Source organism: Mustelus asterias, unplaced genomic scaffold, assembly GCF_964213995.1.
Source record: "Mustelus asterias unplaced genomic scaffold, sMusAst1.hap1.1 HAP1_SCAFFOLD_2819, whole genome shotgun sequence".
Lineage (NCBI taxonomy): Eukaryota > Metazoa > Chordata > Chondrichthyes > Carcharhiniformes > Triakidae > Mustelus > Mustelus asterias.
The window spans coordinates 16,424-39,190 of NW_027592764.1; the positions used below are offsets into that span (position 1 = coordinate 16,424).

The 22,767-nt window shown below is 54.6% G+C and overlaps 1 protein-coding gene across 1 annotated transcript; it reads left to right on the forward strand.

The window, feature by feature from the left end:
* Nucleotides 1–1,906: 1,906 nt before the first annotated feature.
* Nucleotides 1,907–19,408, forward strand: LOC144490053 (protein mono-ADP-ribosyltransferase TIPARP-like). The gene is made up of 7 exons (XM_078207864.1): nucleotides 1,907–2,746; nucleotides 5,899–6,598; nucleotides 11,050–11,212; nucleotides 14,641–14,831; nucleotides 16,648–16,923; nucleotides 18,297–19,233; nucleotides 19,347–19,408. The coding sequence occupies exons 2-6, from the start codon at nucleotides 5,931–5,933 to the stop codon at nucleotides 18,745–18,747; spliced, it is 1,749 nt and encodes a 582-aa protein (XP_078063990.1). The 5' UTR covers nucleotides 1,907–2,746; nucleotides 5,899–5,930; the 3' UTR covers nucleotides 18,748–19,233; nucleotides 19,347–19,408.
* The last annotated feature ends 3,359 nt before the right edge of the window (nucleotides 19,409–22,767 follow it).

The following is a 22,767-nucleotide window of genomic DNA, read 5'->3' on the forward strand; positions in this document are numbered from 1 at the left end:
TTACAGAGATAGGAAGAGGTGTAGGGGCTGGAGGAGGTTACAGAGATAGGGAGGGGTGTAGGGTCTGGAGGAGGTTACAGAGAGAGGGAGGGGTGTAGGGGCTGGAGGAGGTTACAGAGATAGGGAGGGGGTGTAGGGGGCTCGAGGAGGTTACAGAGATAGGGAGGGGGTGTAGGGGCTGGAGGAGGTTACTGAGATAGGGAGGGGTGTAGGGGCTGGAGGAGGTTACAGAGATAGGAAGAGGTGTAGGGGCTGGAGGAGGTTTTAGAGATAGGGAGGGGTGTAGGGGGGCTGGAGGAGGTTACAGAGATAGGGAGGGGTGTAGGGGCTGGAGGTGGTTACAGAGATAGGGAGGGGGTGTAGGGGGTTGGAGGAGGTTACAGAGATAGGGAGGGGTGTAGGCGGTTGGAGGAGGTTACAGAGATAGGGAGGGGTGTGGGGGTCTGTTGGAGGTCACAGAGATAGGGAGGGGTGTCGGGGCTGGAGGAGGTTACAGAGATAGGGAGGGGTGTAGGGGCTGGAGGAGGTTACAGAGATAGGAAGGGGTGTAGGGGCTGGAGGAGGTTACAGAGATAGGGAGGGGTGTAGGGGCTGGAGGAAGTTACAGAGATAGTGAGGGGGTGTAGGGGCTGGAGGAGGTTACAGAGATAGGGAGGGGGGTAGGGGCCTGGAGGAGGTTTCCGATATAGGGAGGGTTGTAGGGAATGGAGGAGGTTACAGAGATAGGGAGGGTTGTAGGGCCTGTTGGAAATTACAGAGATAGGGAGGGGGTGTAGGGGCTGGAGGGGGTTACAGAGATAGGGAGGGGGTGTAGGGGGCTGGAGGAGGTTACAGAGATAGGAAGGGGTGTAGGGGCTGGAGGAGGTTACAGAGATAGGGAGGGGGTGTAGGGGGCTGGAGGAGGTTACAGAGATAGGGAGGGATGTAGGGGCTGGAGGAGGTTACAGAGATAGGGAAGGGTGTAGGGGGTTGGAGGAGGTTACAGAGATAGGGAGGGGTGCCGGGGCTGGAGGAGGTTACAGAGATAGGGAGGGGTTGTAGGCGCTGGAGGAGGTTACAGAGATAGGGAGGGGTGTAGGGGGCTGGAGGCGGTTACAGAGATAGGGAGGGGTGTAGGGGCTGGAGGAGGTTACAGAGGTAGGGAGGGGGTGTAGGGGCTGGAGGAGGTTACAGAGATAGGAAGGGGGTGTTGAGGCTGGAGGAGGTTACAGAGGTAGGGAGGGGGTGTAGGGGCTGGAGGAGGTTACAGAGATAGGGAGGGGGTGTAGGGGCTGGAGGAGGTTATAGAGATAGGGAGGGGGTGTAGGGGCTGGAGGAGGTTACAGAGATAGGGAGGGGTTGTAGGGGCTGGAGGAGGTTACAGAGATAGGGAGGGGTTGTAGGGGCTGGAGGAGGTTACAGAGATAGGGAGGGATTGTCGGGGCTGGAGGAGGTTACAGAGATAGGGAGGGGTTGTAGGGGCTGGAGGAGGTTACAGAGATAGGGAGGGGTTGTAGGGGCTGGAGGAGGTTACAGAGATAGGGAGGGGGAGATTGGGAGCCTGTAAAGGGTGTTGATGTGGAGGGACATGGCAGCTTGTTTTGTGAGTGATTGGGGAGTAACTCTGCGAGTGTGAGTGTGTGGATGAGTGAGGGTGTGAGTGTGTGAGTGTGTGGATGAGTGAGGGTGTGAGTGTGTGTGAGTGTGAGTGAGGGTGTGAGTGTGAAATGCCCAGTGCCCTGATACAATCAGTTTCGTTTGAGCAATGTCTGGGAGGAGCTGTTTTTGAGCTGGAAGGGGAGGAGACTGCCTGTCACCCGCTCTGGGGAACTCAGCCTCTGAGTATAAAAGGCAGCCCACACACAGAGGGAGAAACCCAGACACCGGCAACTGGCTACTCAAGACATGGGGCCCGCCTGCTCAGGAATCAGCAAGCTGGACTAGAACTCAGCACTGCACTGGATCCCAGTCAGAGGGAACTCAGCACTGCACTGGATCCCAGTCAGAGGGGAATCAGCACTGCACTGGATCCCAGTCAGAGGGAACTCAGCATTGCACTGGATCCCAGTCAGAGGGGAATCAGCACTGCAGCGGATCCCAGTCAGAGGGAAATCAGCACTGCACTGGATCCCAGTGAGAGGGAAGTCAGCACTGCACTAGATCCCAGTGAGAGGGAAGTCAGCACTGCATTGTGCACTGGATCCCAGTCAGAGGGAAATCAGCACTGCACTGGATCCCAGTGAGAGGGAAGTCAGCACTGCACTAGATCCCAGTGAGAGGGAAGTCAGCACTGCATTGTGCACTGGATCCCAGTCAGAGGGGAATCAGCACTGCACTGGATCCCAGTCAGAGGGAAGTCAGCACTGCATTGTGCACTGGATCACAGTGAGAGGGAAGTCAGCACTGTGCACTGGATCACAGTGAAAGGAAAATCAGCACTGTGCACTGGATCCCAGTGAGAGGGAACTCAGCACTGCACTGTGCACTGGATCACAGTGAAAGGAAAATCAGCACTGTGCACTGGATCCCAGTGAAAGGAAAATCAGCACTGTGCACTGGATCACAGTGAGAGGGAAATCAGTACAGCACTTTTTGCACTGGATCCCAGTGAGGGGAAGTCAGCACTGCACTTTTTGCACTGGATCCCAGTGAGGGGAAATCAGTACAACACTGTCTGCACTGGATCCAGTGAGTGGAAATCAGTACAAATTGTGGAACGATTGAGGATCTGGGAAATACAGAGAGTCGCGCGTTTCACCTGAGACAGGTGAGTGAGGGGGCAAATCAGTCAGGAACTGGGCGGCACAGCGGGTTAGCACTGCTGCCTCACAGCGCCAGGGACCCGGGTTCAATTCCCGGCCTCGGGTCACTGTCTGTGTGGAGTTTGCACATTCTCCCCGTGTCTGCGTGGGTTTCCTCCCACAGTCCAAAGATGTGCGGGTTAGGTGGATTGGCCGTGCTAAATTGCCCCTAGTGTCAGGGGGACTTGCGGGGTAAATATGTGGTGTTACGGGGATAGGGCCTGGGTGGGATTGTTGTCAGTGCAGACTCGATGGGCCGAATGGCCTCCTTCTGCACTGTAGAGGTTCTATGATTCTAGCAAAGGAGCGGGGGTGAACGTGGGGAGAGAGGGAGGGGGAGAGAGAGGGAAGGGGTGCAAGAGGGAGGGAAGGGAGAGAAGAAGTGAGGGTTATAGAATGAGGGGGACATAAAGGGAGGGGATTAGACAGATAGGGGAGATAGAGGGAGGGGATAGAGGGTGATAGGGGAGGGAGAGAAGGAGACAGAGAGAGGCAGGGGGAGAGGAGGACAGAGAAAAAGTGGGAGACAGAGAGACAGAGACAGACAGAGAGAGAGACAGAGAGAGGCAGAGAGAGAGAGAGACAGAGAGGCAGAGAGACAGACAGAGTGACAAACAGAGAGGCAGATAGACGGAGTGACAGATAGAGAGAGAGACAGACAGACAGAGAGAGAGACAGAGAGAGAGGCAGAGAGACAGAGAGAGAGGCAGAGAGAGAGAGACAGACAGAGAGAGAGACAGACAGACAGAGAGAGAGGCAGAGAGAGAGGCAGATAGAGAGAGACAGACAGAGTGACAGACAGAGAGGCAGATAGACGGAGTGACAGACAGAAAGAGAGGCAGGGAGAGAGTGAGACAGAGAAGGAAAGAGGAAACGAGATGGACGGAAGGGGGGAGATGGAGGAGGGAGTAGAGAGAGAGGTGGAGAGGGAAGTGGAGAATGGGAGAGAGAGAGAGAGAGAAAGGGTGAGGGACAGAGAGGGGGATGGGAGAGAGGTTAAAGGGGAAGAGGGTGGGAGAGAAAGTGCCGGGGTTGGTGGGGGGGGTAGAGCACTGGGGGTGATAGAGGGGCTAACAGAACATTGCGCAGCTTTGGAACAGGGGACTGTGTGAAGGAGGTGGATTTCTCTGCCTGTGTTCAGTCACTGATTCACCCAGTCTCCCAGCTTCCTGTTCAGTCACTGGGTCTCCATTCCCTCTCCCTCTCGGACAGGATTCCCTCAGTTCCACATTACTCCCCCTTTCCACATCAATCTAACGCTCCGGACGGCCCAGTGTCTGAAAGGGACTTCTCTCCCAGGATGACAGCTTCCAGCTAACAATCGTGACTGCAACTGAACAGAAACCACAACCTTTGCCTTTCTCTCTCTCTCCCTCTTTCTCTCTCTGTCCATCTGTCTCTCTCTCTCCCTCAGCGCCCTTCTCTGTTTCTCTGCCTCAACTGTGCTGTCTCTGTTACTCTCTCCCTCTCTGTCACACTCTCTGTATCACCGTCATTCTCTCTGTCACATTCTGTCTCTCTCACACACTGTCTCTCCATCACACTCTGTCCCTCTCTCTCACACGCTCTGTCTCTCTCACACGCTCTGTCTCTCTCACACACTCTGTCTCTCTGTCACACTCTGTCTCTCTCTCTGTCACACTCTGTCTCACACACACTCTGTCTCTCTCTCTCTCTTTGTTGCACTCTCTCTCTCACACACACTATCTCTCTCTCTCTGTCACACTCTGTCACATTGTCTCTCTCACATTCTCGTTCTGTCACACTCTCTGTCTCTGTCACACTCTCTCTCTGTCACACTCTCTGTCTCTCTGTCACACTCTCTGTCTCTCTGTCACACTCTCTCTCTGTCACACTCTCTGTCTCTCTGTCACACTCTCTGTCTCTCTGTCACACTCTCTGTCTCTCTCTCACTCTGTCTCTCTGTTGCACACTCTCTCTCTCTCTCCCATGCTCTCTCTCTCACTCTCTGTCTCTCTGTCACACTCTGTCTCACTCTGTTGCACTCTCTCACACACTCTGTCTCTCTCACTCTCTGTCTCTCTGTCACACCCTCTGTCTCTCTGTCTCACTCTGTTGCACTCTCTCACACACTCTGTCTCTCTCACTCTTTCTCTGTCTCTCTCTCTCACTCTCTGTCTCTCTGTCACACTCTCTGTCTCACTCTGTTGCACTCTCTCACACACTCTGTCTCTCTCACTCTTTCTCTGTCTCTCTCTCTCTCTCACTCTCTGTCACACTCTCTGTCTCTCTCTCACTCTGTCTCTCTGTTGCACACTCTCTCTCTCCCATGCTCTCTCTCTCTCACTCTCTGTCTCTCTGTCACACTCTCTGTCTCACTCTGTTGCACTCTCTCACACACTCTGTCTCTCTCTCTCTTTCTCTGTCACACTCTCTGTCTCTCTGTCACACTCTCTCTCTCTGTCACACTCTGTCTCTCTCTCACTCTGTCTCTCTGTTGCACACTCTCTCTCTCTCTCTCCCATGCTCTCTCTCTCTCACTCTCTGTCTCTCTGTCACACTCTCTGTCTCACTCTGTTGCACTCTCTCACACACTCTGACTGTCTCACTCTTTCTCTGTCTCTCTCTCTCTCTGTCTCTCTGTCACACTCTCTGTCTCACTCTGTTGCACTCTCTCACACTCTGTCTCTCTCACTCTTTCTCTGTCTCTCTCTCTCTCACTCTCTGTCTCTCTGTCTCTCTCTCTCTCACTCTCTGTCTCACTCTGTTGCACTCTCTCACACACTCTGTCTCTCTCACTCTTTCTCTCTCTCTCTCTCTCTCACTCTCTGTCTTTCTCCCCTTCAAGACGCTCCTCAAATCCGACCTCTTTGACTGAGCTGTTGGTGGCCTGTGCGGAATGTGACTCGGGGGGGGTCAGGATGTGGGCGACACCCTCTGGGCCAGACATGTATTACCTGCCCCTAATTGCCCCTTGAGAAGGTGGTGGATGAGCCGCCATCTTGAACCCATCCCATTGAGATGTAGGTGCACCCACAGTGCTGTTAGGGAGGATTTTGACTCACTCTCTTCAGCCCTGGGAGGTTTTGATTACCGTACAGACGGTGTATAATAAATGCCACCTATTAATTATTTTGTGTGTGTGTTCTGATGATAGGATTGCCGGACAAGTGTCGGGAGCAGGAATACATGGCAGGACACAGCGGAGGGGCCGTTATTCCGTACCCGGCCGCGGATCGGGCCCGGGTGGGTTCGCTGGTGAGGGTCTCGCTGACCAAAGGTCACTCGCTGGACCGGCTGCGCAGGAAGAAGGACGGCGAGCGATTGTTACGGACACTCAAGCACCTGATCAAGAAGGAACGGGCCGGCCTGGTACAGAAGCCCACCCTGACGGCCAGGGTCGGAGTTCACCCTCGCTCGGGCCTAGCCAGCTCGGACCGCTGCGCCCCCGACCCCCTGGGGCAGGCCTCGCTGCCCCCGGACTGGGACTTCCCGTCCGCCCAGGGGGTGGAGACGGAGCTGCGGGAGGCGGAGTGCCGGGGTCGGAGTGGGCCCCTGGCCTGCGAGGCTCCCGACGCCGGCCAGGAGGACATGAGCCTGGACCGTCTGCTGGACGTCCTGACCCAGCTGCAGTACCACACCCGGCAGGGCGAGGGGGTGCCGGTCTGCTCCCAGTTCCTGCTGGGCTCCTGCCCCAGGGGCGACTGCTGCCCGGAGCACCACACTGCCCTGCCCTACCACTGGCAACTGAGGCGGGCCTCCAGCCTGGGCTGGGAGAGCGTGCAGGAAGACTCGCAGGAGACCCTCGAGAGGCTGTACTGCGACCCCGACAAAGAGAAGATAACACTCCGCTACAGGTGGGTCCCCCCCTCCTCCGGCCGAGGAGGCCCTTCAGCCCATCGCCTCAATGCCGCCTCTCCGCAAGAGTAACTCACAACTCAGCTCGGCCCACCGTGCACCAACCCCCTCCCTCACCCCCTCCCCCACACAGCCCACCGAGTCACCCTCTCGGTTAATAACCCCATTCAGAGAATCATCAAATCCCTCCAGTGCAGAAGGAGGCCATTCGGCCCATTGAGCCAGCGCCAACCACAATCCCACCCAGACCCTATCCCTGCAATCCCATGTATTTACCCCAGCTGGTCCCCTTGGCACTAAGGGGCAATTTAGCACGGCCAATCCACCCTAACCTGCACATCTTTGGGCACTAAGGGGCAATTTAGCATGGCCAATCCACCTAACCTACACATCTTTGGACACTAAGGGGCAATTTAGCACGGCCAATCCACCTAACCTACACATCTTTGGGCACTAAGGGGCAATTTAGCACGGCCAATCCACCTAACCTACACATCTTTGGACACTAAGGGGCAATTTAGCATGGCCAATCCACCTAATCCGCACATCTTTGGACACTAAGGGGCAATGTAACATGGCCAATCCACCTAGCCTGCACATCTTTGGACACTAAGGGGCAATTTAGCATGGCCAATCCACCTAACCTACACATCGCTGTTGTAACCCCACTGTTCAAGAAGGGAACAAGAAAAAAGATGGAAAATTATAGGCCAATTAGCCTAACCTCAGTTGTTGGCAAAATTCTAGAATCCATCATTAAGGATGAGATTTCTAAATTCTTGGAAGTGCAGGGTCGGATTAAGACAAGTCAGCATGGATTTAGTAAGGGGAGGTCGTGCCTGACAAACCTGTTAGAGTTCTTTGAAGAGATAACAAATAGGTTAGACCAAGGAGAGCCAATGGATGTTATCTATCTTGACTTCCAAAAGGCCTTTGACAAGGTGCCTCACGGGAGACTGCTGAGTAAAATAAGGGCCCATGGTATTCGAGGCAAGGTACTAACATGGATTGACGATTGGCTGTCAGACAGAAGGCAGAGAGTTGGGATAAAAGGTTCTTTCTCAGAATGGCAACCGGTGACAAGTGGTGTCCCGCAGGGTTCAGTGTTGGGGCCACAGCTGTTCTCTTTATATATTAACGATCTAGATGACGGGACTGGGAGCATTCTGGCCAAGTTTGCCGATGATACAAAGATAGGTGGAGGGGCAGGTAGTATTGAGGAGGTGGGGAGGCTGCAGAAAGATTTAGACAGTTTAGGAGAGTGGTCCAAGAAGTGGCTGATGAAATTCAACGTGGGCAAGTGCGAGGTCGTACACTTTGGAAAAAAGAATAGAGGCATGGACTATTTTCTAAACGGTGACAAAATTCATAATGCTAAAGTGCAAAGGGACTTGGGAGTCCTAGTCCAGGATTCTCTAAAGGTAAACTTGCAGGTTGAGTCCGTAATTAAGAAAGCAAATGTAATGTTGTCATTTATCTCAAGAGGCTTGGAATACAAAAGCAGGGATGTACTTCTGAGGCTTTATAAAGCACTGGTTAGGCCCCATTTGGAGTACTGTGAGCAATTTTGGGCCCCACACCTCAGGAAGGACATACTGGCACTGGAGCGGGTCCAGCGGAGATTCACACGGATGATCCCAGGAATGGTAGGCCTGACATACGATGAACGTCTGAGGATCGTGGGATTATATTCATTGGAGTTTAGGAGGTTGAGGGGAGATCTGATAGAAACTTACAAGATAATGAACGGCTTAGATAGGATGGACGTAGGGAAGTTGTTTCCATTAACAGGGGAGACTAGGACGCGGGGGCACAGCCTTAGAATAAAAGGGAGTCACTTTAGAACAGAGATGAGGAGAAATTTCTTCAGCCAGAGAGTGGTGGGTCTGTGGAATTCATTGCCACAGAGGGCTGTGGAGGCCGAGACGTTGAGCGTCTTCAAGACAGAAATTGATAAATTCTTGATTTCTCGAGGAATTAAGGGCTATGGGGAGAGAGCGGGTAAATGGAGTTGAAATCAATCATGATTGAATGGTGGAGTGGACTCGATGGGCCGAATGGCCTTACTTCCGCTCCTATGTCTTATGGTCTTATCTTTGGACACTAAGGGGCAATTTAGCATGGCCAATCCACCTAACCTGCACATCTTTGGACACTAAGGGGCAATTTAGCATGGCCAATCCACCTAACCTACACATCTTTGGACACTAAGGGGCAATTTAGCATGGCCAATCCACCTAACCTGCACATCTTTGGACACTAAGGGGCAATTTAGCACAGCCAATCCACCTAACCTACACATCTTTGGAGTGTGGGAGGAAACCGGAGCACCCGGAGGAAACCCACGCAGACACGGGGAGAACGTGCAGACTCCACACAGACAGTGACCCGAGCCGGGAATCGAACCCTGGTACCTGGGTGCTGTGAGGCAGCAGTGCTAACCCACTGTGCCACCGAGCCGCCCCCTCGGGTTGTAGCCACACTCTGGGGCAGTGCTTTCCTGACCCCCAGCCCGCTCACTGCTGTGTGGAAACATTTCTCCCTCTGTCACCATTGCTTCTTTCACCAATACTCTGAACTCTGTGTCCCCTCCGACCCATCCACCAGCGGCGGAGCAGTTTCCCCCTGTCCGCTCCGTCCTGGCCGCCTCGTGATTTTGAACACCAGCGATCAAATCTCCTCTCGGCTTTCTCTCCCCCATTCCTGCAAATGGTGAGTGTGTGTGTGTGCATGTGTGTTTCTGCGTGCATGTGTGTCTGTGTTCATCTGTGTGCGTGTGTGTGCGTGTGTGTCTGTGCGAGTCTGTGTGTGAATGTGCAGATGTGTGTGTCTGTGTGAGTGTGTGCGTGTGTGTTACGGAGGCCTGTCCAGGAGCACTGAGGCCTGTCCAGGGTTACAGAAGCCTGTCCAGGGTTATGGAGGCCTGTCCAGGGCTATAGAGGCCTGTCCAGGGTTATGGAGGCCTGTCCAGGGTTACAGAAGCCTGTCCAGGGTTATGGAGACCTGTTCAGGGTTATGGAGGCCTGTGCAGGGTTAAGGAGGCCTGTGCAGGGTTAAGGAGGCCTGTGCAGGGTTACAGACGCCTGTTCAGGGTTATGGAGGCCTGTCCAGGGCTATAGAGGCCTGTCCAGGGTTATGGAGGCCTGTGCAGGGTTACAGAGGCCTGTTCAAGGTTACAAAGGCCTGTTCAGGGTTACAGAGGCTTGTTTACAGTCACAGAGGCCTGTCCAGTGCCATGGAGGCCTGTCCAGGGTAACGGAGGCCTGTTTACAGTCACAGAGGCCTGCTCAGGGTTACAGGGGCCTGTTTAGAGTTACAGAGGTCTGTCCAGGGTTACAGAGGCCTGACCAGGGTTACAGAGGCCTGCCCAGGGTTACAGAGGCCTGTCCAGGGTTACAGAGGCCTGTCCAGGGTTACAGAGGCCTGTCCAGGGTTACAGAGGCCTGTTCAGGGTTACAGAGGCTTGTTTAGAGTCACAGAGGCCTGCTCAGGGTTACAGGGACCTGTTTAGAGTCACAGAGGTCTGTCCAGGGTTACAGAGGCCTGTCCAGGGTTACAGGGACCTGTTTAGAGTCACAGAGGTCTGTCCAGGGTTACAGAGGCCTGTCCAGGGTTACAGGGACCTGTTTAGAGTCACAGAGGTCTGTCCAGGGTTACAGAGGCCTGTCCAGGGTTACAGGGACCTGTTTAGAGTCACAGAGGTCTGTCCAGGGTTACAAAGCCCTGGCCAGGGTTACAGAGGCCTGTCCATAGTCATGGAGGCCAGTTCAGGGTTGCGGAGACCTGTCCAGGGTTGCGGAGACCTGTCCAGGGTTACAGAGGTCTGTCCAGGGTTACAGAGGCCTGACCAGGGTTACAGAGGCCTGACCAGGGTTACAGAGGCTTGTTTAGAGTCACAGAGGTCTGTCCAGGGTTACAGAGGTCTGTCCAGGGTTGCGGAGGCCTGTCCAGGGTTGCGGAAGCCTGTCCAGGGTTACAGAGGCCTGCGCAGAGTCACGGAGGCCTGTCCAGGGTTACGGAGGCCTGCGCAGAGTCACGGAGGCCTGTCCAGGGTTACGGAGGCCTGTTCAGGGTTACGGAGGCCTGTCCAGGGTTACAGAGGCCTGTCCAGGGTTACAGAGGCCTGCGCAGAGTCACGGAGGCCTGTTCAGGGTTATATGGGCTATCCAGGGTTACAGAAGCCTGCCCAGAGTCACAGAGGCCTGTCCAGGGTTACAGAGGCCTGTCCAGGGTTACAGAGGCCTGTCCAGGGTTACAGAGGCCTGTCCAGGGTTACAGAGGCCTGTCCAGGATTACGGAGGCCTGTCCAGGGTTACAGAGGCCTGCCCAGAGTCACAGAGGCCTGTCCAGGGTCACAGAGGCCTGCCCAGAGTCACAGAGGCCTTCTAGTTCTTTGTGACACGGCTGCCAGTGGCCTCCAGCTGAACGGTTTCTTTGCTTTCCCCATCAGAGACCGGAGTTTTACCGCAGACTTTGACAGGCTGACCATTCAGGACGAGACATTCGATAGGCTGAGGCGGCTAAGCACCTCGGACGTTGACCCCTGTGACATCTTCCGCACGGCCTGGAAATACTACTGGAGGGACACGTTCGAGTGGAAAGAATATTCCCAGGTAGGAGTTCAGCATCGTCACGGGGACTGAGAGGCACTCTCAACTCGGAGAGAGTGACACAGGGAACTAGCCGATCCTTGGAGCACAACAGACTCAGGAGAGAAGCTGTTCAACATCGCGAGGGAGGGTGTGGATGGAGTGAATGAGGAGAAAGTGTTTCCCAGGGACAGGAGGGTGACTAACCAGAAGGGACACAGATTGAATTTGATTAATTATTGATCGGCACGGTTTATTGGGTGGCACGGTAGCACAGTGGTTAGCACTGCTGCTTCACAGCGCCAGGGTCCCGGGTTCGATTCCCGGCTCGGGTCACTGTCTGTGTGGAGTCTGCACATTCTCCTCGTGTCTGCGTGGGTTTCCTCCGGGTGCTCCGGTTTCCTCCCACAGTCCAAAGATGTGCGGGTTAGGTTGATTGGCCAGGTTAAAAATTAGTATCCTGAGATGCGTAGGTGAGGGGGATTAGCGGGTAAATATGTGGGGGTAGGGCCTAGGTGGGATTGTGGTCGGTGCAGACTCGATGGGCCGAATGGCCTCTTTCTGCACTATAGGGTTTCTATGATTGTCACATATATTGGGACACAGTGAAAAGTATTGTTTCTTGAGCGCTGTACAGACAAAGCATACTGTTCATAGAGTACATAGGGGAGAAGGAAATGAGAGAGTGCAGAATGTAGTGTTACAGTCATAGCTAGGGTGTAGAGAAAGATCAACTTAATGCGAGGTCGGTCCATTCAAAACTCTGACAGCAGCAGGGAAGAAGCTGTTCTTGAGTCGGTCGGTACATGACCTCAGACTTTTGTATCTTTTTCCCCGACGGAAGAAGGTGGAAGAGAGAATGTCCGGGGTGCGTGGGGGTCCTTGATTATGCCGGCTGCTTTTCCCCGAGGCAGCGGGAAGTGTAGACAGAGTCAATGGATGGGAGGCTGGTTTGAGTGATGGATTGGGCTACATTCACAACCCTTTGTAGTTCCTTGCGGTCTTGGGCAGAGCAGGAGCCAAACAGAGAAACATAGAAACTAGAAGCAGGAGGAGACCATTCGGCCCCTGGAGCCTGCTCCGCTATTCATTCTGATCATGGCTGATCATCAAATTCAATATCCTGATCCCCTCCTTCCCCCCCATATCCCTCGATCCCTTTAGCCCCAAGAACTATATCTAATTTCTTCTTGAAATCACACAACGTTTTGGCCTCAACTACTTTCTGTGGGAGTGAATTCCACACATTCACCACCCTCTGGGTGAAGAAATTTCTCCTCCCCTCAGTTCTAAAAGGTTTACCCCTTATCCTCAAACTGTGACCCCCTAGTTCTGGACTCCCCCACCATTGGGAACATTCTGTCTGAATCTACCCTGTCTAACCCTGTTAGAATTTTATAAGTTTCTATGAGATCCCCTCTCACTCTTCTAAACTCCAGTGAATATAATCCCAACCAAGCTGTGATACATCCGGAAAGAATGCTTTCTATGGTGCACCCGTAGAAGTTGGTGAGAGTCATAGCGGACATGCCAAATTTCCTTAGTTGATGAGGAAGTCTGTAGAGACGCAATAAGGAGTTGGGATTTAGGAGAACGATTGTGTTTTCCATGTTCATCCTCGAGAGATCTTGCATTGTTTTTCGAGTGGTCTTGGGGCGGCTCGGTGGCACAGCGGGTTAGCGCTGCTGCCTCACAGCGCCAGGGACCCGGGTTCAATTCCCGGCTCGGGTCACTGTCTGTGCGGAGTCTGCACGTTCTCCCCGTGTCTGCGCGGGTTTCCTCCGGGTGCTCCAGTTTCCTCTTTCACTCCAAAGGATTGGTTAGGTGGATTGGCCATGCTAAATTGCCCCTTAGTGTCCAAAGATGTGTGGGTTAGGTGGATTGGCCATGCTAAATTGCCCCTTAGTGTCCAAAGATGTGCAGGTTAGGTGGATTGGCCATGCTAAATTGTCCCTTAGTGTCCAAAGATGTGCAGGTTAGGTGGATTGGCTATGCTAAATTGTCCCTTAGTGTCCAAAGATGTGCAGGTTAGGTGGATTGGCCGTGCTAAATTGTCCCTTAGTGTCCAAAGATCATCATAGAAATCATAGAAACCCTACAGTGCAGAAGGAGGCCATTTGGCCCATCGAGTCTGCACCGACCACAATCCCACCCAGGCCCTACCCCCACATATTTTACCCGCTAATCCCTCTAACCTACACATCCCAGGACTCCAAGGGGCAATTTTTTAAACCTGGCCAATCAACCTAACCCGCACATCTTTGGACTGTGGGAGGAAACCGGAGCACCCGGAGGAAACTCACGCAGACATGAGGAGAATGTGCAAACTCCACACAGACAGTGACCCGAGCCGGGAATCGAACTCGGGTCCCTGGAGCTGTGAAGCAGCAGTGCTAACCACTGTGCCACCCATCATGTGTGGGTTAGGTGGATTGGCTATGCTAAATTGTCCCTTAGTTTCCAAAGATGTGCAGGTTAGGGGGATTGGCCATGCTAAATTGTCCCTTAGTGTCCAAAGATGTGCAGGTTAGGGGGATTGGCCATGCTAAATTGTCCCTTAGTGTCCAAAGGTGTGTGGGTTAGGTGGATTGGCTATGCTAAATTGCCCCTTAGTGTCCAAAGATGTGTGGGTTAGGTGGATTGGCTATGCTAAATTGCCCCTTAGTGTCCAAAGATGTGCGGGTTAGGTGGATTGGCCATGCTAAATTGTCCCTTAGTGTCCAAAGATGTGCAGGTTAGGTGGATTGGCCATGCTAAATTGTCCCTTAGTGTCCAAAGATGTGCAGGTTAGGTGGATTGGCCATGCTAAATTGCCCCTTAGTGTCCAAAGATGTGCAGGTTAGGGGGATTGGCCATGCTAAATTGCCCCTTAGTGTCCAAAGATGTGCAGGTTAGGGGGATTCGCCATGCTAAATTGCCCCTTAGTGTCCAAAGATGTGCAGGTTAGGTGGATTGGCCGTGCTAAATTGCCCCTTAGTATCCAAAGATGTGCAGGTTAGATGGATTGGCCATGCTAAATTGCTCCTTAGTGTCCAAAGATGTGCAGGTTAGGTAGATTGGCCATGCTAAATTGCCCCTTAGTGTCCAAAGATGTGCAGGTTAGGTGGATTGGCCGTGCTAAATTGTCCCTTAGTGTCCAAAGATGTGCAGGTTAGGTGGATTGGCCATGCTAAATTGTCCCTTAGTGTCCAAAGATGTGCAGGTTAGGTGGATTGGCCATGCTAAATTGTCCCTTAGTGTCCAAAGATGTGCAGGTTAGGGGGATTCGCCATGCTAAAGTGCCCCTTAGTGTCGGGGGGGGGGAGATTAGCAGGGTAAATAGGTGGGGTTATGGCAATACGGCCAGGGTGGGACTGTAGTCGGTGCAGACTCGATGGGCCGAATGGCCTCCTTCTGCACTGTCGGGATTCCCTCCCTCCGAATGTCTGAGTTTCTGAACCTTTATCTTGCAGTCGATCTCACAGTATTTTGTCGAGGCTTTGCAACAAGGCTTCGGCGTGAGATACTTCATGATCAGCCAGAGTCAGAGATACAAGGTGGACCTCAACGCGAGATACCAGCAGAACATCACGTCCGGGACAAAGAGAACCATCCGGAAACGACCGCTGTTCCAATCCATCGTCACCCTCCTACCCTACCTCAAGTGAGTGCTTTGTGAGTGGAGGTGGTCAGGGTTGGCCCTCACTTGCCCGAGTTCCGTTTACTGAGGCTCACACTGCCCTCTGACATGGTGTAGCAGGGTACACGTCTGTGCCACGCATTGACAGAGACAGCGCTGTGGGTGTACCCTACACCAGCCCGACTGAAGCGGCTTCCAGAAGGCGGTCCACCACCACCTTCTAAAGGGGCAATTAGGGATGGTACAGTAAATACAGGGCACAGCCACCGGCGCCCATATCCCCTCGAAATAATCTCAAACAAGGAAAACCCAACTGGGAATTTAGGAGAAACTTCTTTACCCAGAGATGGAGAATGTGGGACTCGCTCCCACGGGGAGTGGGGGAGAATGTGGGACTCGCTCCCACGGGGAGTGGGGGAGAATGTGGGACTCGCTGCCACGGGGAGTGGGGGAGAATGTGGGACTCGCTGCCACGGGGAGTGGGGGAGAATGTGGGACTCACTCACATGGGGGTGAATGTGGGACTCGCTCCCACGGGGGGTGAGGGAGAATGTGGGACTCGCTTCCACGGTGGGTGGGGAGAATGTGGGACTCGCCCCTGCGGGGAGTGGGGGAGAATGTGGGACTCGCTGCCACGGGGAGTGGGGGAGAATGTGGGACTCGCTGCCACGGGGAGTGGGGGAGAATGTGGGACTCGCTCCCACGGGGGAGTGGGGGAGAATGTGGGACTCACTCCCACGGGGGGTGGGGAGAATGTGGGACTCGCTTCCATGGGGAGTGGGGGTGAATGTGGGACTCGCTCGCACGGGGAGTAGGGGAAAATGTGGGACTCGCTCCCACGGGGAGTGGGGAGAATGTGGGACTCGCTCCCACGGGGGGAGTGGGGGAGAATGTGGGACTCGCTCCCACGGGGGGAGTGGGGGAGAATGTGGGACTCGCTCCCACGGGGAATGGAGGTGAATGTGGGACTCGCTCCCATGGGGAGTGGGGGAGAATGTGGGACTCGCTCCCACGGTGGGAGTGGGGGAGAATGTGGGACTCGCTCCCACGGGGGGGAGTGGGGGAGAATGTGGGACTCGCTCCCACGGGGGGAGTGGGGGAGAATGTGGGACTCGCTCCCACGGGGGGAGTGGGGGAGAATGTGGGACTCGCTCCCACGGGGGGAGTGGGGGAGAATGTGGGACTCGCTCCCATGGGGAGTGGGGGAGAATGTGGGACTCGCTCCCACGGGCAGTGGAGGTGAATGTGGGACTCACTCGCACGGGGGGAGTGGGGGAGAATGTGGGACTCACTCCCATGGGGAGTGGAGGTGAATGTGGGACTCACTCGCACGGGGAGTGGGGGTGAATGTGGGGCTCGCTCCCACAGGGAGTAGGGGAGAATGTAGGACTCGCTCCCACGGGGAGAATGTGGGACTTGTTCCCAATGGGAGCCGGGGAGAACGTGGAACTCACGTTGGTCTCAGTAATATCCGCAACGAATTGTAAAAACCAGTGTCCCCTTAGGGAAGGGAATCTGTCGCCCTTACCCGGTCTGGCCTACACGTGACTCCAGAACCACAGCAATGTGGTTGACTCCCAACTACCGCCCTGAAATGGCCCAGCGAGACACTTAGTTCAAGGGACAGTTGGAGATGGGCAATAAATTTGCCCAAATTGGATGTGTTTGAAGTCTGTAGTGTGTGGGTGTTGGGTGGTAAATTCGCAGTGAGATGGATGGTCTTGGAGCCGATGCTTATGTGGGAGTAAGTGTGTGATTTGGGATTCCAGCGGGAATTGCGAGCTTGCCTTTGACCTTCCTCAAGCACCGCACTAACTAACGCGAACCCCTGTGTCTTCAGAACCTTCTCAGGGTCTTCGGAAATCAACCCCTCGCCCTCCAATGCCACCCCTCCAGCTGCTGCAGAACCGGCTTCTCCCGACTGTGACCGGATCTACCCGGAGACCTGGATCCCCATGGACCCTAACGTGGACTTTGTCAAGGTGCCCATGTCAGTGGAAGACAAGGCGTACAGAGTTGTGTACAACCTCTTCCACAAGACGATGCTGGAATCAAAATTCATCATCCTCAGTATACTGCGGGTGCAGAACCATTTCCTCTGGGACAAGTATACCAGGTAAATAGACCTTATTTCCAAATCCCTCGAGAGCCTCACCTTCCCCACCCCCCCTTCCCTATCTCCACATTCTCCCCACTCCCCGTGGGAGCGAGTCCCACATTCTCCCCACTCCCCGTGGAAGCGAGTCCCACATTCTCCCCCACGGAAGCAAGTTCCACGTTCTCCCCCACTCCCCATGGGAGCGAGTCCCACATTCTCCCCCACTCCCGTGGGAGCGAGTCCCACATTCTCCCCCACTCCCGTGGGAGCGAGTCCCACATTCTCCACCACTCCCGTGGGAGTGAATCCCACATTCTCCCCCACTCCCCATGGGAACGAGTCCCACATTCTCCCCACTCCCTGTGGGAGCCAGTCCCATGTTCTCCCCCACTCCCCGTGGGAGCAAGTCCCACATTCTCCCCACTCCCTGTGGGAGCGAGTCCCACATTCTCCCCCATTCCCCATGGAAGCGAGTTCCACATTCTCCCCACTCCCCGTGGGACCCAGTCCCACATTCTCCCCACTCCCCGTGGGAGCCAGTCCCATGTTCTCCCCCACTCCCCGTGGGAGCCAGTCCCATGTTCTCCCCCACTCCCCGTGGGAGCAAGTCCCACATTCTCCCCACTCCCTGTGGGAGCGAGTCCCACATTCTCCCCACTCCCCTTGGGAGCAAGTCCCACATTCTCCCCACTCCCTGTGGGAGCAAGTCCCACATTCTCCCCCATAGCCAGTCCCACATTCTCCCCCACTCCCCATAGCCAGTCCCACATTCTCCCCCACTCCCCATGGAAGCGAGTTCCACATTCTCCCCACTCCCCGTGGGAGCCAGTCCCATGTTCTCCCCCACTCCCCGTGGGAGCGAGTCCCACATTCTCCCCACTCCCCGTGGGAGCCAGTCCCATGTTCTCCCCCACTCCCCGTGGGAGCCAGTCCCATGTTCTCCCCCACTCCCCGTGGGAGCAAGTCCCACATTCTCCCCACTCCCTGTGGGAGCGAGTCCCACATTCTCCCCACTCCCCTTGGGAGCAAGTCCCACATTCTCCCCCACTCCCCCGTGGGAGCGAGTCCCACATTCTCCCCCACTCCCCGTGGGAGCGAGTCCCACATTCTCCCCACTCCCCATGGGAGCGAGTCCCACATTCTCCCCCACTCCCCGTGGGAGCGAGTCCCACATTCTCCCCCACTCCCTTTGGACAAAGACTGTTCTCCTGAATGCCGTCATTGGGATTTGGAATGCTTTGAGTTGGGCGAGGGGAGTGGGTTGGATCTCGGCCCTCTCTGCGTGGGGGGGGGGGAGTGGGTTGGATCTCGGCCCTCTCTGGGTGGGGTGGGGCGGGGGGTGGATCTCGGGCCGTTAGCCCTCTCTCTCAGCCTTTGTTCATGTCCTGCAGGAAGAAGCTGTACATGTCTCGCAAGCTGTCGGAGCCGGAGAGACTGCTGAGCGAGAAACACCTCTTCCACGGCACCTCCCAGCCCTCCATCGATGGCATCTGCAAGCACAACTTCGACCCCCGCATGTCTGGCCGCCATGCCACTCACTACGGCCAAGGCAGCTACTTTGCTCGGAAGTCCAGCTACTCCCACCGCTACGCCCAATGCTCCCAGGAGGGCGTCCATTACATGTTCCTGTCCAAGGTGCTGGTGGGCAGACACACGGTGGGCAAACCGGCCATGCGGCGACCCCCTGCCCTGGTGCCAGATGACCCCAGCAGCGACCTCTTCAGCTCCTGCGTGGACAGCCCCCTCGAGCCGCAGATCTTTGTCCTGTTCGACAGCGACCAATGTTTCCCCTACTTCCTGGTCAAGTACAAAGAGATCGGGGACAGTGTGACTGTGAGATGATGGGGGGGGGGGGGCCGCCGCCATTCATCGCGTGTCGGGCGCTGCCCAGGCGTCCGGCCACAAGTCTCCGGCCGCAACGCCTCGGAAATCCGCCAATCCCGTCGCCCGGAAGGACGTCTCCGAGTCTCGAACCAATCCCGACATCGGTCGCCGTGGCCACCCTCCCTAACAGCGTCGCGGGTGTTACCTACGGGACTGCAGCGGGTTCAAGATGGCGGCTCACCTTCTCAAGGGGCAATCAGCGGTGGGCAGTAAATGCTGGACCAGCCCCACCTCCACGGAATGAACAACACTTTTTTATTTCAAACACGGAGTCTACGTTGAGGTCACGGGTCTGTGAGAACGGAGAGAGAGACTGGATGGTGAGGCAAAACCACCTCCCAGTTCGGAAAAATCCCCCTTCTCCCATTCCCCATACCTTGGCCAGATTTTCTTGGGTTAGATTCTATTTCCTGGGCCTGGCATTGCTGGACACTGCTCAGTACAGTCACACAGATACAGACAGACACCGAGAGAGACAGAGACAGGCACACAGATACAGACAGACACCGAGAGAGACAGAGACAGGCACACAGATACAGACAGACACCGAGAGAGAGAGACAGGCACACAGATACAGACAGACACCGAGAGAGAGAGAGACAGGCACACAGATACAGACAGACACCGAGAGAGACAGAGACAGGCACACAGATACAGACAGACACTGAGAGAGACAGAGACAGGCACACAGATACAGACAGACACCGAGAGAGACAGAGACAGGCACACAGATACAGACAGACACCGAGAGAGACAGAGACAGGCACACAGATACAGACAGACACCGGGAGGGAGAGACAGACAGACAGACACACAGACACCGAGAGAGAGACAGAGACAGGCACACAGATACAGACAGACACCGGGAGGGAGAGGGAGACAGACAGACACACAGATACCGGGAGAGAGACAGAGACAGACACACAGATACAGACAGACACCGAGAGAGACAGAGACAGGCACACAGATACAGACAGATACAGACAGACACCGAGAGAGAGAGAGACAGGCACACAGATACAGACAGACACCGGGAGGGAGAGGGAGACAGACAGACACACAGACACCGGGAGAGAGAGAGAGAGAGACAGGCACACAGATACAGACAGACACCGGGAGGGAGAGGGAGACAGACAGACACACAGACACCGAGAGAGAGACAGAGACAGGCACGCAGATACAGACAGACACCGGGAGAGAGAGGGAGACAGACAGACACACAGACACCGAGAGAGAGACAGAGACAGGCACGCAGATACAGACAGACACCGGGAGAGAGAGGGAGACAGACAGACACACAGACACCAGGAGAGAGAGAGAGACAGGCACACAGATACAGACAGACACAGAGTGACAGTCACACAGACAGAGAAAGAGAGACAGTCACACAGATACCGAGAGAGACAGTCACACAGATACAGGCAAACAACAAGAGAGACAGTCACAGTTACAGACACAGAGAGACAGTCACACAGACAGACACCGAGAAAGACAGTCACACAGATACAGACAGACATTGAGAGACAGTCACCAGACAGACAGACACAGAGAGAGAGTCACACAGATATAGACAGACACAGAGAGGTAGTCACACAAACAGAGACAGACTCCGAGAGAGACAGTCACACAGATACAGACAGACACAGAGAGACAGGCACCAGACAGACAGACACAGAGAGAGAGAGAGAGAGAGTCACACAGATATAGACAGTCTGTCCTTACACAGTGAGTGCGCTGCCAGGGTTAGGTTGGGGTTACGGGGATGGGACAGGGGAGAGGGCCTGGGTTAAGACACACTCTGTCAGAGAGCCGGTGCAGTCTCGATGGGCCGAATGGCCTCCTCCTGCACTGCAGGGATTCTATTCTGTGAAGAGGGCAGCAAGTGCTGCTGGAAGGTGGACAGCGAGTGAGCTTGCGGCCTGAAGACTCGATGAACAGGAAGGGAGTTTGCAATCGTGGTCTGTCTCCTGCGACCGAGCAGAACGTCCCTCCTGTGTCTACAGCCGGAGCCTGGGACCGGGTCACAGAGTTACTCACAGCAGAGAGAGACAGGCTGTTCAGCCCATCGAATCCACGCATGCTCCCCCAGCGCCCCCTCCCCCTCTCATCCAATCAGCTCCCAATCTCACTCAATTTTTCATTGAAATTATTCAAACCTCCCCCCCTCACCTCACCCTCGTGGGGAGTTTGAACAGGGCAGGGGTGGGGGGGGGGGGGGGGGTGAGAGGTTTTGGATGCGGTGACTGAGGGGAGGCGGGAGCCAGATCTGGTTTCCCTCCCCCCCCCCCCCCGTGTTGCCCAGACGCACACCGGGGTTGCTGGGACCACGGTGCTGTGACCATCTGGGCCATTCGACCCTTTGAGCCGGTGGTAGCCCTCTGGCCTAGCTATCCCATGCGTCTGAAGAGTGGCGGGGAGGGGGTGGGGTCATATTCCGGGTACCGTCTCCTCGAATAGCCTGCATGGGAAATTAGATTTTATTTATTCTGCCGTTTCTGGACAAGAATGAAAGAGGAAGTGATTTTTTTTTTGTGTGAAATATCGTAAATAAAGTTGGTTTTGATTACTCATCTGGAAGTTGAGCGTTTCCATGGTGACCTCGTGGCTCCTGTCCCAAGGCCCTTGGGCCTTGTTTTCACAGAATCCCTACTTAGAATCTCTGCAGAGCAGAAGGCGGCCATTTTGGCCCATCAAGTGGGGGAACGGCGCGGTGGCACAGCGGGCTAGCACTGCTGCCTCACAGCGCCAGGGACCCGGGTTCGATTCCCGGCTCGGGTCACTGTCTGTGCGGAGTTTGCACATTCTCCTCGTGTCTGCGTGGGTTTCCTCCGGGTGCCCCGGTTTCCTCCCACAGTCCAAAGATGTGTGGGTTAGGGGGATTGGCCATGCTAAAATGCCCCCTAAGTGTCTAAAGACGTGCTGGTTAAGTTCTAAATTCTCCCTCAGTGTTACCCGAACAGGCGCCGGAGTGTGGCAACTGGGGGATTTTCACAGTAACTTCATTGCAGTGTTAATGTAAGCCTAACTTGTGACAATAATAAATGAACTTAAACTAACCTGCACATCCTTGGAAACTGTGGGACAATTTAGCATGGCCAATCCACCTAACCTGCACATCTTTGGATACTAAGGGACCCGGGTTCAATTCTGATCTTGGGTCACTGTCTGTGTGGAGTTTGCAGGTTAGGTGAATTGGCCGTGCTAAATTGTCCCTTAGTGTCCAAAGATGTGCAGGTTAGGTGGATTGGCCGTGCTAAATTGTCCCTTAGTGTCCAAAGATGTGTAGGTTAGATGGATTGGCCATGCTAAATTGCCCCTTAGTGTCCAAAGATGTGCGGGTTAGGTGGATTGGCCATGCTAAATTGCCCCTTAGTGTCCAAAGATGTGTAGGTTAGATGGATTGGCCATGCTAAATTGCCCCTTAGAGTCCAAAGATGTGCGGGTTAGGTGGATTGGCCATGCTAAATTGTCCCTTAATGTCCAAAGATGTGTAGGTTAGATGGATTGGCCATGCTAAATTGCCCCTTAGTGTCCAAAGATGTGCAGGTTAGGTGGATTGGCCATGCTAAATTGTCCCTTAGTGTCCAAAGATGTGTAGGTTAGATGGATTGGCCATGCTAAATTGCCCCTTAGTGTCCAAAGATGTGTAGGTTAGATGGATTGGCCATGCTAAATTGCCCCTTAGTGTCCAAAGATGTGCAGGTTAGGTGGATTGGCCATGCTAAATTGTCCCTTAGTGTCCAAAGATGTGTGGGTTTGGTGGATTGGCCATGCTAAATTGCCCCTTAGTGTCCAAAGATGTGCGGGTTAGGTGGATTGGCCATGCTAAATTGTCCCTTAGTGTCCAAAGATGTGTAGGTTAGATGGATTGGCCATGCTAAATTGCCCCTTAGTGTCCAAAGATGTGCGGGTTAGGTGGATTGGCCATGCTAAATTGCCCCTTAGTGTCCAAAGATGTGCAGGTTAGATGGATTGGCC